This window comes from Ricinus communis, chromosome 1 (genome assembly GCF_019578655.1).
Source record: "Ricinus communis isolate WT05 ecotype wild-type chromosome 1, ASM1957865v1, whole genome shotgun sequence".
Taxonomy (NCBI): Eukaryota; Viridiplantae; Streptophyta; class Magnoliopsida; order Malpighiales; family Euphorbiaceae; genus Ricinus; species Ricinus communis.
Window position 1 is genome coordinate 30,988,870 of NC_063256.1, and position 15,931 is coordinate 31,004,800.

At 31.7% G+C, this 15,931-nt stretch overlaps 1 protein-coding gene across 3 annotated transcripts; it reads left to right on the plus strand.

The window, feature by feature from the left end:
• Positions 1 to 1,576: 1,576 nt before the first annotated feature.
• On the plus strand, positions 1,577 to 11,534 carry LOC8268185 (4-hydroxybenzoate polyprenyltransferase, mitochondrial). Of its 3 annotated transcripts, none has more exons than XM_025157850.2 (9): positions 1,577 to 2,343; positions 3,373 to 3,472; positions 4,231 to 4,352; positions 5,637 to 5,706; positions 5,793 to 5,942; positions 6,771 to 6,906; positions 7,005 to 7,101; positions 9,648 to 9,720; positions 11,106 to 11,534. In XM_025157850.2, exons 1-8 carry the CDS (start codon positions 1,904 to 1,906, stop codon positions 9,715 to 9,717), a joined length of 1,185 nt encoding a protein of 394 aa, XP_025013618.1. In that variant the 5' UTR covers positions 1,577 to 1,903; the 3' UTR covers positions 9,718 to 9,720; positions 11,106 to 11,534. The 3 variants fall into 3 exon arrangements, with proteins under 3 accessions (XP_025013618.1, XP_002521942.2, XP_048235815.1); XM_002521896.4 differs by having other exon boundaries at positions 1,579 to 2,343; positions 3,373 to 3,508; XM_048379858.1 differs by lacking the exon at positions 1,577 to 2,343 and adding an exon at positions 2,439 to 3,289 and having other exon boundaries at positions 3,373 to 3,508.
• Positions 11,535 to 15,931: the final 4,397 nt, after the last annotated feature.

A 15,931-nucleotide genomic window follows, 5' to 3' on the forward strand; every position in this document is an offset into this window, starting at 1 on the left:
GCCCAACACAAGCAATTAATAGCCTCAATAACTTTCTAATATTATAACAAAATTTTTCAGAGTCTAATAAAATTATACCGAGTTAAAAATTAAAATATTCCAGCGTCCGAAAACAGGGGTCCCGCCAAGATGTCGAATTCAAATCCGGGCGCCTACGAAGCTCAAGTTGCGGAGTCCGGAAGTACAAGAGTTTTGGTAGGAAAGTGGCCGGAAGGCGGCGGATCGGGGCCGGAATGTCACTTGCTCACGCGACACTTCCCAAGTACGGCAAGGATTTTTCTGACGGAGGAGGGTTGCCTTGGGGTTTTGGGGATGGGAGTCCGATTCGGCGTCGGTTTGCGGAAAGGACGCGGCGGAGGCCGAATCGATGATGGCGTACCTCTTCGTCCTTCGTCGGTGTCAGCGGAAAGGAAGGAGGAGGGAAGCGTGGGCGGTCTGGGAGAGGCGGTCGACGGGGAGAGGGAGAAGGGAGAAAGCGGTCGGCGTGGGGAGTGAAGGGAAGGAAAAGGAGGAGGGGAGGGAAGGAAAGAAAAGGGAAGAAAAAATCCCTTATTATTATTATTATTATTATTTTAAAATATATATATATATATATATATATATAGAGTTATTATTATTACAACTAAGGGTGTTACATATCCTTTACAAATTCTTCCATAACTCTCAAATATAGAATAACCAAAAATATAATTTATTTCCGAAAGAACTTACTTAATTAATTTCTTAAAAATCAAACTAATTGGATATAGAAAATAACTCATTTATTTGTCTAGCATTAAAATTTCCATTTAAATCATTCCAATTTAAACCAAATACAAATAAAGTAATTAATTTTAAATAAAAATTTATTTATTAATTATTATTAATATTATCATTATTAAAGGAAAATTCAGGGTATTACATTAAATATGAAATTGTTATTATTTTATATTTTGTAGATTCTCATATAATTTATATTAATTTTCAATATTCAGATTAAAAATTTATAAATAGCGTAAATATAGCTGAAATGGTAAAAACAGACTGGGACCGGCTTAAAATCAGAAACCGGTCAAGATTAGTTTCCCCTCAATTAGAATCGTAGTTATTAGTTCTAATTGCAACTCATAAAAAGAATTTAGTTCAATTAATATTTTATTTTTTAAAAATTAGTTAAATCAAACTGGAACGAGAGACTGTCAACTCTATTTGTCATGACATCTATTTTTATATATATTATAATAGTTATTATATTTATATTTAATATACAAATTAATATTAATATTAATAAAAAATATATAATATATATTCTATTAATTATTTAGTTTATGTTAAAAATTATAATAGTTTAGATGAAGGTAAATGATATAATTATTATATAAAATATAATAAATTTAATTATAAGTTATGAATATTATAGTAATTTATAAATAAAATGTATATAACTTTTATTAAATTCGGAGGCTATTAAACTAGTTTAATATAATATCCCGGTCGGGATTCTAAACGATGATAAAGGTGGAGAATATCAAAACGCTGAACTTCAGTAATTCTTGGAATTATTAAGCAAACTACTTCCGTTTATGTTGCGGGCTCTTAAGATTCTAGTGATGCTAATTAGGTCAACAGAGAATAGAAATTACAATTAAATCAAGAGGGACGCCTGAGCCCAAATACTCGTGAAGAGTTTACTCGTCTTAACTCCTCCTATTAAAATCCTACTATAAAGTTTGTTGAAAAATCTGGTAAGACTCTCTCCTCGAAAAACATCGTATGTTCCCTTCGTAACTGCAGCTGTTATGCCCAAACAGTTTCTGTGGACTTAACTGTCACTTTATTCAGAATGCTTTCTTTAGTTGGAAATTTGTGATTTTTGGCTGCTGGGTTTAAAAAAAGAAAAGAAAATAGAGATCTTTTATCGGAAATGGCGTCATTTATACTCTCTCACGCCGCACGCAACACCACGAGAAAGTTGCTAAACCCATTTCTCTCCTCATCATTCTCTCTCTTCTGCAACAGAGTGATCATCTCTTCAAGTTGCTCTGCAGGACTCAAACCTACTGACATTGTCATTCGTACTGCCTCTCTTAACAAATTTACTCAATCTTACTACTGGGTTCCTCCCAATTTTGAATTTTCCCGTGAGATTCACAAGTCTGATTCCTCTAATTTGAGGTTTGTTGGAGGAATTTCGACATTGTCGAGCTCAAAGAACAAGGATAATCAGGAAAATGGAGGGTTATCGAAGGAAAGAGAGACGTCGTGGATTAATTTGTACTTGCCGAGGCATGCTCAGCCTTATGCACGGCTTGCTCGGCTTGATAAGCCCATAGGAACTTGGCTGCTTGCTTGGCCTTGCATGTGGTATGATTCTTTCTGTTTTGGTGTTATTTATTTGGCTATCAACAAAATTTCCAATGTAGGAATGTAGGTTTGAAACATTTATCTCGAAAAGCTCCATGTTATGGCAAATAATATGCTTACAGGATCGAGGTTATCGCTTTGTTTTAAAACCTAAAAATTGAAAAAAGAAAAATTTCTTGATTCAAGGTTCTTAATTTTGGCTCTTGTTTTAAGAAGAAAAAAATTGAAAAACAAGAGAATAACTTATGGTATGTGGTTAATTCGTTCTCATTTAAAGTATGTTTGCTCAGAACCAGATGATTTAGGCTCTGTGCTTTGTTAAAAATTCAATGAGAAAGAAAGGAGCTTTAGTGAATTTTTATGCTTACATGGCTAATGCATGATTGTGGTGTCTGGGTTAGTGTGATATCAAAAACTTATAATAATAATATAATAATGTATTCTTGTTCAAAAATATATTTTGTAATAATATTATGTGATTGAAAAATGTGTGGCATTTAGTTCATTTTCTTAGGATAATATCATTTAAGGGAATGATATGGTGGATTTGTCTAAGAGTTTTAAGATGAACCTGCTGCAAACAGCATTCATCGTCCAATGGCCCCCGAAAATTCAATTGTACTTTTACAGCAGTAAAGTCATTAACCTCCATTTGAGATAAGGATGAAGGAAGATCATATTCACTTCCTGCTGAGGTTATATATATTGGACCTATTCATTTTTTGGTTCTAGTTAATTAAACTCGAAGGAGCTGTAGAACGTACTTTATGTAGCTATGTGTAAAATCTTTAAGAGTTAAACTAATTCATAATTTCTTGTGCTTTCCATGTAAATCATTTTGTAACATCATCAGATATGATCACGTTTACTTTTCATTGTCACATTAGGCTGTCTTTTTTATGTTCTGTGCAAAAGCTACTGAGAAGTTGAATGACAAGATAAACTTGTGAGTTATGATATTATTATGATTTGATATATAATAGCTGATTTGAAGCATACGTGAGAATAATATTTTTTTAATTTTTCCAGGTCAATTTCATTGGCAGCATCTCCAGGACATCTTCCTGATTTTAAGATGATGGTTTTATTTGGTTGTGGGGCTTTGCTTCTAAGGGGTGCTGGATGTACGGTAAATGATCTCCTTGATAGAGATATTGATACCAAGGTGCATACCAATTTTATTTTTCCTAGCTCAACCATATTGAAAATGTCAATATGCTAGATAATATTACATTTTAGCTATAAGTGATTATCCTGCAAGTGCGTATTAAAATTTTCTTGTCGACGAATGGCTCAGTGCATAAAGTTGCCGCTGTGCCTGTACTTTGTTGAAAAAGGTCTAGTAGAATCTTAAACCGTTCTTTGTTCTTATTACGAACCTAAATGTATTTTTATGACATCAAAATAATTATTGTATCCTTCCTTTAGAGAACTGAATTAATGTATGTGAATTATGTCAGTTTATGGTTCCTGGCTGTATTCTATGGCATAGTACTTTCTTTAACTTGATTCAACCAAGCTGTAATAATAATTTGGGGTCAGCCATATAGATTTGATTCCTCTGTTGCATTCAGTGTAGGTGCTACACCTTTGGAAATATCAATTTCTTACTCTACTTCTTGCCATGTCATCCTAGGTCTTGCTCTTGCTTTCTTGTCTCCTGCAACTTCAATGTTCTTCAACTTATATGCTAATGAATTTGCTGGACTTAGATTGCGTTTTGGCACTCTATCCATCCTAACTTTAATGTAGTTGGTATTTAGTTTCTATAAGCAATAGCAGATCCTTTTATCCATTGTAGTGCTTTCATAATAAAGTGTCTCCTTCTCTGGAAGTTGTTTTTGGATGTTGATGATGCTTAACTTATCATTTGAGAAAAAAATGCAGGTAGAACGTACAAAATTGAGACCAGTTGCAAGTGGTCTTTTGTCACCATTTCAAGGGCTTAGCTTTCTTGGGTTTCAATTGCTGTTGGGTCTTGGGATTCTCCTTCAGCTGAACAATTATAGGTTAGTGACAGCAGTCTTAGATGGAGACTGCAGAGACTTTGTATACTTTCTTGTGGGAGTGATATTTTTTTTTTCTTTCCCCAAGTATGGTTGCTTATGATACCCTTAGTGTCAGTGAAAATTGCTTTTATTTATTAGTTTCTTTTCCTGTTTCTAGTTATGTTTTTGATGTTGTGAATTTTGTGGATGTCATTTCATGCATTCTGTTGCACCTGTACAATGCCCTTTACTGATCTTTCTATTTTGCCTCTACTTTGCCAAATCAGATCCCTTTTAAATTGCAAATTTTCCGGATCACTTAAGCTTGTCCTGTTTCAAGCAGGGTTCTCCAGTGTGGTAAACTTGTAGGAAGTTGTAAGACGAGAAATAGAACTATTAGAGATGATTGCAGCAACTTAAATAGAAAATATAGAATGGGAAAAAGAAAAAGTAACTCTTCCTCTGATTCTTGTATATCTCTGTCTCTCTGAACGGGTTACAGTGTGGGATTACTTAGTGTTGCGCGCCTAGGAGGGCAGCGCGCTTGGGGACGTTTCCCTTTTGAGTTCCCAGTTCAGAAGGATCTACTTGAAGTGCTGGTTTCAGTCGAAACCGGGTGTGAAAGAGGATCCAGGATTATGCTTTTTGGGGGTCCTCTTGTCATTTTAAAACTAGATTTTACACTAGCCCTTATTATGCTGCATAGGAATGCTTCTGTTAATAATCAGCTGAAATGGATAAATATTTGTTGATTATTGATGATCAGAAGGCCCACATGCAAAGCAATTAATAATTAGCTGAATTTGATAAAGTTTCCTTCTGATTATTTATGGTCAGAATGTCCACATGCAACGCAAACATAGACTATTTGTATAGATGTTAGTGAAATCTGTTATCTTTCTACTTCTGCCCAGAGTGACTGGAATTTTAGCTAATCAAAATAAATATCTGGAGACATACATGCATAGAAAGAAAGAAAGAGGTTCAGGTATTCAAGCTGTTCGTTGGTTGGGAAGTTGCACATCAGCCTACTAGTTTCCCAACATATGTATAAGAATAACCAAGAATGATGATATTCTTGCATTAGTATCTGTTAAAGCTAAGTTATAAAGTGTTTTCTTTACTAACATTTCTATCATGCTTTTGGTTCGACAATTCTGCTTCAAGTTTAAGTTGCCTGTTACTTGGGTCTTATCTTTATTTTCCACATGTATAATCAATTTAAAGTTTAAACAAATAATATCAGAATACGTATCAACCTGGTTAATCATTTTCTGGTAACTGATAGTTAATCATTTCCAACAGCCGCATTTTGGGAGCTTCATCTTTGTTTCTAGTCTTCTCCTATCCCCTCATGAAGAGATTAACATTTTGGGTAAGAGTCAAATTTTCCCTCCCTCTCTCTTTTCGTTGACTTCTGATTGAAAGTTATGTGTAGTGAATATGACTCTTGTGGTGCAGCCGCAAGCATATCTAGGTTTAACATTTAACTGGGGAGCTTTATTAGGGTGGTCTGCTATTAAAGGGAGTTTAGATCCAGCTGTTGTGTTGCCGCTGTACATGAGTGGAGTATTTTGGACCCTTGTGTATGACACAATCTATGCACATCAGGTATAACAATATGGTTTAAGATGACTGTTAGCCTTTTTTTTTTTCCTCTTTTAGTAGTTATTATATTATTATTATTATTTTCTCCCCCAACATCATTATGCATTGAAGTTAACTTGTTTAAATTCTCTATTAGAGGAGTTTTAAATTGTAAATCTCTTTCCTTGGAAGTTTTAATCACCTATTTTTGTTTACTTGTGTGTGTATCAAGAAACCTTTTAATGCTAATGTGTTCTGGAACTCTCGAAAGTGTTGATTATTTTGATTTGTACAAAATAGGTTTAGAAGATAGTTAGGGAGTTGCACGTTTATTGTAACCAGGAATGAGTGTTCAAGAGAAACTGGCATCCATGTATCTTGGAGCTTGAAATGTTCTCTTGCGTAGTAACTTGATAGTCAAGAGAGAGTGTCTGGACTAAAAGTGTTAGTAATGATGATAGTTAAAACATAGGAATTTCTTTTTTTTTAAATTAGAAGTTATGTTTCTCTAATTTTCTTAGCTAATTTCAATGAGTTTCGCTAAAGGTGTTACTAATATCCAAGCTCGGGGGTGAACTTATAAAATTTTTAATAACCACAAAATGATAAGGTAACTTTTGCATCTTTTAGCCTTTGATTTAAAATATTAGCATTCAGATGTTACTATATATCTTCTTGGGGCAAAGGGTAGAGAATTATGGATCTTGGTGTTCTTTTAGGTCTGATTTGTTACTTTCTTTTGCATATTGAGTTAAATATTTTGTTAGTTTCCAAGTTTCCATTGAGTTAAAATTCTAAGGATAACAGTTATACTGTTGCTTTAAGAGTTGAAATGTACAACCATGTGTCTAGGATAAGGAGGATGATCTAAAAGTGGGTGTTAAATCAACTGCCCTGAGATTTGGAGATTCAACAAAGGAATGGATCACTGGGTTTGGAATTGCATGCATCGGCAGTCTTGCCCTTAGCGGAGTCAATGCTAATATTGGTATTTGCTTTTTTCTAATCTCATTGTGATTAATTTCCACTAAGGACATTAGTTGGCCACTATAACTAGTTTGCTTTTCATTATAAAATATGGAGCAGGGTGGCCGTTTTATGCATTTTTGACAGCTGGTTCTGGACATTTAGCTTGGCAAATATGGACAGTTGACTTGTCATGCCGGTCGGATTGCAACAAAAAGTACGTATATTGATATCAGATTTGTGAGTTTTGTGATTCTTCAAAGTACGAGATTCCTTCTTTCTGCTCTGGCTTGCACATGGTTTTTCACTAGCATATTATGATATTTCTTCCCCTTTTGGAATGAGGGTTAGTTTAAGTGTTTTGAGTATAATCCAAAGAGTTTACTTGGCTACTAGTATGGCTAAATCTGGAGAACATAGTATGTCTACTAGTGTTGATACTTATGAATGAATTCAATTGTCCTAATCTCGGACATTGTATTCTGTAGAGGTATTTAACCAATTCACTATCTTTTTGGAGTCTTATAAAGTTAAATGTGGTCAAACTTTATTTGGATTTGAGGGTACGTGGCTTTTTATCAGTTTTTAGTTAATTGTTGAGGTCTCTTGAAGAGATCGTAGTGTTAGTGGTTGAGGGTTCCTTGATGTGCCTAAAAGTCTATTGAAAACAAATGCTAGACTGTATTTAAAATGGAACTTAGAAATAGTTTATCTAATGCTATGTGGTCCTAACTCCTGTATAGGAAAGGTGCTTAAGTGCTGAATTGGTAAAATTGAGACACGATAGTTCTTGAGCAAATGACTTTTCCCCCTTGAGGTTTGACCCTAATTACAGTTTCATCCCTCTTGTTTGAAAATCAAATACCTATATCCATCAGTGTTGATTCTATTAACTATAGCCCCTCTTAAGTTAGTTTTTGATGTTAGTCGACCAATTAAATGACTAAACCATATACAGAAAAGTAGTATCAAACTGAATAAAAATCTTATTATTAAATTATAACCAAATATCATAATTTTAGTGTAATTTAATCTAACACAAACAATTAAACAACATTTTATTAATTAAAAAATAATATCAAACTTGTCCAATATTAAGATATTCTCCAAACAGAGTAAGATATTTAATTTTAGCAACAAAAGATAATGAATTAATATTTTTTCACTTGCTTTTAATTTTTCACTTTTAGCACGAATTGGTTATACTAGTTGTTTACTCGTACGTTGGTCGGCCGTTATTATTATTTCGATTATAAAATCAAGTTCATAGATACAATTTAATAAAATTTTCAATATTTAATATTAATTTATAATATTTTAAAAAATAATAGCAAACTAACTGTTTTTAAATATCCTTAATTTCTTTTTAAAATTTTAAAATTGTGTCAATGCAATAATATAAAATTATTTTAAAAATATTGATTAATTAATTTTAGAATTATATAAATTAATGCTATCAAAATAATTAATATTACTATTTTTTAGGATTAAAATTATTCTATAATTATCTAATTAAAAAATTAATTTATTATTAAATATAATATTAAAATATAATTTAAGATGTTATTTTCTAGAATTAGAATTATTATCTAATTAGAAAACTAATTTATTAGTTAATGTAATATTAAAATATAATTAATATGCTATTTTTTAAGATTAGAGTTGGTGTTTAATTAGGAACAAAACTTATTAATCAATAAATTAATAGAAAAAACTAAAAAATTACATATAAGCTCGAATTCCATGTGTCAAAAATAAATACACATGTCAAAATAAAAATTCTATGTGTAAAAAATAAGCACATGTCAAAAAAATTTTAGGTCTTAGAAATTATAATAAATATAGATTGTCTAAGAGTATTATTAATTAATCAAGTTGGTGTCAACATCAATTTTATTTCAAAGTAAAAATATTTAAATTTTTTATTTCTAGTAAATTAAATTATAAAATAAATCATTATAAAAATTTAAAAGATTTGAACTCATTATTATTATTATTAGATTTTCATATATTTATAAAAATACTAGAAAATAAAATATATTCATATCATAAAATATCTTAAAATAAAGAAAGATTAGTATAAAAGAAATTATAATTATCCTCTAAACTTCTTTAATTTTTTATTCTAATGAGATAAATTTTTTTAAATTGGAATGTATTCATTTAATTATTTTTTGCTAGACATTAGGATTAAATTACTTTAAAGTTAAAAAAGATTTTTTTCTCTGTTAACAGGTCCCATTCAAAACCAACTCAACCAAATCTTCAAGTCCTGATTGTTCCATAAGTCAAATATTTATTTAAAAACTTGCCACTAATTATTATGCATATGGGTGGCACATAATTATTCAACTTAATTTACATGAATTCTTAATATGCTCAAGTTCTTTTTGTTGTTGTTCTTAGCGAGATGGTTGAGGGAGGTATGGTAAGACTTCCAATTCAAGATGGTAGTATTGGTTTGCCTTTCCTAGTCTTGTTTTCATGGATTGTTTGTTGCTTTTTGTTGATAGGTTAGAAGGATTTCTTACCTTAAATTTCATTATCACAATTGGAGAAAAAGGCTCAAATATTTAAGGATTACATTCTGTCCCTACATTTGTTGTGGCATAATTCTTTATGTTGTTTTCGAGGATTTCAAGAAAAAGGAAAAGAAATTATATATTGCTAGATATTTTTATTTACCATTAACTTTTCGCAGCTTTGTATATTTTCAATTATCAACTTGATACTATTTATAATTTCTTCTTTTCCTAATTGCAGATTTGTGTCAAATAAATGGTTTGGTGCTATTATTTTCAGCGGAATTTTGCTTGGCAGATACTGGTCATAAGAGGTATGGTTACCTTGCAATCTAAATAAACATTTGGCTTAAGTTCAAAAAATGATGAACAAATTTGTTTTGGATTTGCCTCTTTTTGGCAATGTGCATGCCCAATCACTTTCCTTTTATATTCAAGGATACTTTACATGTCAAAAAGTTCTTGAAATTTCATTGATTGGCTTGGGCACCAGCTATCATGGTTTTAAATCTTGGCTGTTACAATCGTGATTCTTAATCTTTTTGTTTGGAGCATTGATTGCATGCTCATATATTTGAGATTGGACTAAAATGGTATGAGATCAATAATTCAATAGATTTTGACAATCTTTGTTCAGAATAAATGTTTTGCTACTTTGACTTGAAACTAAAATACTTTAACCAGTTTTTATTTGCCAATTTTCTTGTTTAGAATATTACTAACATTATAAGATGCCATATTTCATGAAATGGAAAGAAATGAAATTCAATTACCATATCATAGACCAACAGGACGGTACTCATGGAGAGGAGAAAAGTCTGAAGAAGTGTTAGCATAGTGTGGCACAGCTTTTGCCAACCAGCTTTTAGTTTTTTTTTTTTTTTTTTTGTTTAATTATTTATTTAACCATTTTCTACAATATGATTTGGAGAAAGTTAGAAATCCCAGCTTTTCTCTAATGGTCTTGGAAACACTTAAGGCACCTTTTGGGACTATGGTGGTAAAACCTGCTTCTCATTTTGTTTGAGTTCTGAGAAATGCTTTTTGACAGTAGCATGTAAATTGAAATTTTTTTCAAAAATAAAGTTGACAGAATCAATTTATAGAAAAGATATTAAAGAAGAGCAATCAATTAATTGAAAAAAAATTCTATACCTGCTATTTTAACACCCAACAAAAATCCTTAACTAGGCCTTAACGGCTGATTTAGAATAACCATACTGATACGACATGGCTGTCACCGTATTTAACCTGGTGATTTGCAATTGGGTGTTATGTATCACCTTATAATGTATTGTGGTCTAGCTACAATTCATGATATTGCTGCATGACTGCTGTTTTTAATATCAGGAGGTTCTCGATCACTATATTTGGAAGAAATCATGTGGAAGAATTCAGTCTAATTCTAACAATAAATAAAAATGAATTTAAACTATTGCATTAATCTGAAGTTAGCAATTAAGTTTTAACTTTATAATGTATGTATTGCATTACCTTATCTTGTGTTGGCTGGTCAGGTGGGTCATTCTATTTTTATAATTCGCAGTGGGCACTCCGTTGCATATGCGAACTGAATTTGAATTCTTTGAGAACATGCCTGACTTTTTCTTCGAAAATGTCACATTTCATTTTAAATCGAATGAATCGACTTCTTATATAGCTACCAAACATGAGGATATGTCCAATTCTATTCATGTAGGTCTGGAAGGAGAACAGGTTCAATAGAATTCAATTCTATTATGTTTGTAACACAGTTGATGAGATGTACTCTTCTATTTTATGTGAAAGCGCCACATATCAACATCCAAAGCTTGAGTTCTGAATGGCTTATGCAGTGTTTTTGAACCAACTTCCATCATTTTTTTTGAAAGCAGCCAACAGAAGAAGAAAAAGAAAACCTGTGAACTAACTGGCCCTGATTAGTGCTCTGGTTCACCACACTTACTTTGATTCATGGGCACATAGTATGTAGAACGAATGATGCATGCTTTCGTTTTCCTCTTTTTGAAGGGCATGTTATAGTCGACTAAATTATATATATATACACACTTTATTTTGATGTATAATTGATTTATTGTCATGCAATAATAATATTGTGGTTCAATCATGGATTAATCCTATTATAATATTTGAAGCTTCAAGTGTGGATGTAATTTTGAGTGTGACAGAGATGAATTATTTCGATTAATTATAGTAAATATGACTCTTATAATTGTATCAAATGATCGTGCGGATAGTTAAAGAAGCTAAAGAATTTTTAGGTTCTTAACTAAGTTGATATAGCTTTATTAAATCTAGTAAAATAGTTTAATTTTGAAACTAAGGAAGGTGGCATAATGTTTGTACTAGGAAAAGTTGATGATAGAAAGTATAGCAATTTAATTGTTACTGTGAACTAAGGACTAGAAAATTTATGCTAAGGAACTAAAATTAACTATAGTTGGAGAGATTTGTGTCCGTTGGATATTGATCTTTTTATAGACTGTGATTGGAGCCCTCCATGAGGTAGCTTCCCTCTATTTATAGAGTTTTTTAGTCTTAAGCATTATGCTGCGTAACCGCCACAATTACTACTTAAAGCTACTTTATTGAAGATCTCCAGCGTCTTAAATTTCTGAATTGTCAAAATATGCATGAACTTGATGTGGGTGATTATATTGATCCGCCTCTCAAGAATAGCTCGTTTGGTTAGATTTTGTTGAATGTGTTTTTATGAACATTATGACCTTATTGATAGGTACAAAGAATTTAAAAAAAAAAGTCCAAAAGGAGCTAGAGACTACCATGCATCACGGTTCGGAAAACACAATAACGTGCAATCGGAAAACATAATAACTTTGCAATATGTGATTTCACTTTGATAGTTCGGAAAATATAATAACTTCACAATCTGTGATTTTAAGTGAAAAGTGTTTGATAGTTTGGAAAATATAATAACTTCATAATTTGTGATTTTAAGTGAAAAGTGAAGTTGGTTTTATAGAAGACAACCGCGATTATGCAATCAAATCAAAAGTGAAGTTGGTTTTACCAAAGATCGCCAACCTCGATTATGCAATCATAAGAACTCCGCACTTTGTGTTTTTGAGGAAGCAACTAGAGAAAGGAAGGCTCTACCAAAAATCATACAAACTATTTACTCAACCTAACAATTTTGCAATTCCTAATTGTACACCAGAAAAGATTAAAAAAATAGTTTGTGTTGTTTCACTTATGGAAAGACTACATATTCTTTTTTAAGGTTTAAACACTTACCTTAGCGGTCATCTCATCAAGACAAGACCTTTGAAAAGCTACACTCCACTTATCATTTTGGAAAATGGCTCAAATATTTAAAAAAAAATCAAAAAGAAAATCCAAAAAGAGCTAGAGACTACAACATATCACGGACGGTTCGAAAAACATAATAATTTCGTAATTCGTGATTTTACTTTGACAGTTCGAAAATATTCACAATTTGTGATTTCAAGTGAAAAGTGAAGTTGGTTTTATCGAAGACAATCACGATTATGCAATCAAGTGGAAAGTGAAGTTGGTTCTATCAAAGATCGCCAACCTTGACTATGCAACATAAGAACTCCGCACTCGGTGATTTTGAGGAAGCAACTAGGGAAAGGCTCTACCAAAAACCATTGCAGTTCTTGATTCTACACAAGAAAAGATAAAAAGAATAGTTTATGATATTTCACTATTGGAGGACTACATATTCTTCTTTAAGGTTTTATCCTAGGGAAATAAACACTTACCTTAGCCGCCATCACATCAAAACAAGATCTTGAAAAGCTACACTCTACTTATCATTTTGGGAAAAGGCTCAAATATGGCCATGATGTTTACCCATTTTGTCACATTAGATCTTTATGTATTTTTTGAGCCAAATATTACGTTATTAGGATAAATGGCGCCATTGGTACTATAATTTTGACCTATATTTTCAATCGGTATCAATTCTTTAATTCTTTTCTTTTTAGTACCAAAATTTTAATTTCCGTTTCAGGCAACGATACCCATTGGGAATCTATTCAAATTTTGATGACGTGACAGGGGGAGCTCCACATCAGCATCCCACTCATTGTCCTCGTCATGCTTGACTTTGGAAAAATTGCCCCGTTGATACTAAAATTTTGCCATTTATATCTAAATGGTAATAATTCTTCAATTTATTTCTTTTTAGTACCACACTCATTATTTCTATTTCAATTGACGGTAATAATAACTAGGAGAAGTGCTAGTTATTTCCATGTCTGGTGTGGTCCTAAAGATCAGGAAGAATGTGTGTGAGTGCGGTTTCGAGCGTGCACCCAAGTGTCTTTAGCGACTACGATATTCTAAAGTTTTTTAACCTAATTGGGAATACGCTAACCAGTCACAGAGACTAGCATAGAGAAAAAGAATCGCCACCTTGGTAATTCATCGGAACACTTCTTCTAATTAAGTGGTGTAACTAGATTTCTTAAAGAAGAATTCTCACATCCAAAAATGGATTCAGCAACCAACTTCCTTAACTGTGTATTTTAATCTTTAATTTTATTAGTTAATAGTCTATTTTTTATAAATACAACATATACTTTCAACACATAAAAAATACAACATGACATAGGTCCACTTAATTCTAGCCCATTTTATTAAGTCTGGTCCAATCCCCTCTTGATTAGTTATCCTAGTTAGCTACTCAATTACATGTGAAAAGGTCCACTTAGTCTAGCCTAGTTTCATTTATTAAATCCAAGTATACTGGTCTTTAATCCTAAATGGGCTACATCTTCCATGCCAAAAAGCATGTTTCAGTTTCCTAAGTTTAGTGAGCAGTTTATAAATTAAACATGGCAAACTCCATCTAGGTCTAGTTTGGTTTTATGATTAGCCCCAATTTATTATCTTCTTAACCTAATGGACTACAGGTTTTAGGCCAATGTCCAATTTTAAACCTAATTCTATGTGAATTGTTTTTACTTAGCAATTACATCAAGCAAATATTTTTCCACTATTTATAGATTATATATATACAAGACTGGAAAGCAAAATAAAAAAAATAAAATTACATCCCAAAACTCAAATAAATAAGCAAAAACTAACTAAACTAGTTGAAGGAGGCAAAAACCATTAAAATTATGCAAATCGGGTGGACCTAGGATGAAGTGTCGATCGACACTAAGGCAAAACCAATTGGCTCCGCGCATAGTCGATCAGCTGTGTGCTGAGTTGATTAGCTCTGTGGCTATATCAAGGGATAAAATGATCCTTTTTGGTAATTTTTAGGTTTTTCAATGAAATTGAGTAAAAAAAATGCTCCAAATAACGATTATACATGTAAAAGCAAGCAAAATTCAATTAATAATGAATAGAATTGACCAAATAGACAATCAAATGGCAAAACAAGGGATTCACGTTCAAATGTAATAAAACATATATTTTAGGTATAAATTATGGTAACTTAAACCAAAACCAAAACTGATGTGAACTCCATTGAATTATCATATATGCCAGGGTCAATTAATATATATAAATAATAAAAAACAAAGAAAATTTAATAAGCTCTAAACATATTGGATATTAAATAGAGATTGGCAGATGCATCAGATAAAAGGGAAATGTTCCTAAAATCATGTTTTCATGGAACAGTAGTTTTAATTCCCTTTATTCTAAACATGGCAAAGCATTAGATTTCTCATCCTAGCATGCAAATCTAATCAGTTATGACATAGGTTATTTGACTGAAAAAAATCCTAAATATATAGCTTAATCCAAGCAAGATTCATGTTTAGGCATTCAATTCAAAGAAACAGATCCTAAACATGCCACTAAAATACAAAATCATAAAAAAGAAAGAGATAGATAATGAGATGATTGAATTTTAGGAACCTTCAGGTTGTCACTGTATTTTGCAGATTCTTGAGTCTCAAGATTAGAGGAAGATGTTGATCCAAATATGGGTAGGGATCTAGGATATTTAGTGGGTTTCTGTTTGCTTTTGAAAATTTTACTACGTTCACCGACTTACCAGTTGTTCTTTGCCAAGGATTGCCAACCCCCTTAGCCTAGGGTTTCTTTTTCTATTTATAGAGAAGGTGGAGAAAATCTTAGAGGCTAGAATAATCATCCCTTTAATTATCGATAATTTCAAAGAATTCATGATAGTTAAAGAGATTTATCAAAACCCTTTTGATCGATAAACACAGACTTTTTAAATAATTAAGATAATTATTGATAAAAATTCATCTAATTCAAAAATCAATCTGAAAGCTAGATAATTATTAATAATATCCTTCTAGAAAGTTTATTTTGACAATTATTGACGTTTAAAATTGAAAACTACCAAAAAAAATGTAAAAAATCAAGTTTTCGGCCAACCGGCATTCTGTAGAGCCGGCCGGCTCTGTATAGAGCTAATTAGTTCTTAGTTGGAAAATTTCTAAAATTTCACAATTTAGTTTAGATACTTGATTTTGACTCAAAACTGACTATTCTAGTCAATTTAGTCCAATTTGGTTTTGAAAAATAATCTTTTGGCTCAATTACTTATAA

What these genes read in the sequence shown, in the direction of transcription:
- LOC8268185 (XM_002521896.4), top strand. Translation starts at nt 1,904, where the DNA reads ATGGCGTCATTTATACTCTCTCACGCCGCACGCAACACCACGAGAAAG. An exon ending in CTTGCTTGGCCTTGCATGTG is followed by an intron (nt 2,344 to 3,372) that starts GTATGATTCTTT and finishes TAATTTTTCCAG; the next exon opens with GTCAATTTCATTGGCAGCAT. An exon ending in CGGAGTCAATGCTAATATTG is followed by an intron (nt 6,907 to 7,004) that starts GTATTTGCTTTT and finishes AATATGGAGCAG; the next exon opens with GGTGGCCGTTTTATGCATTT.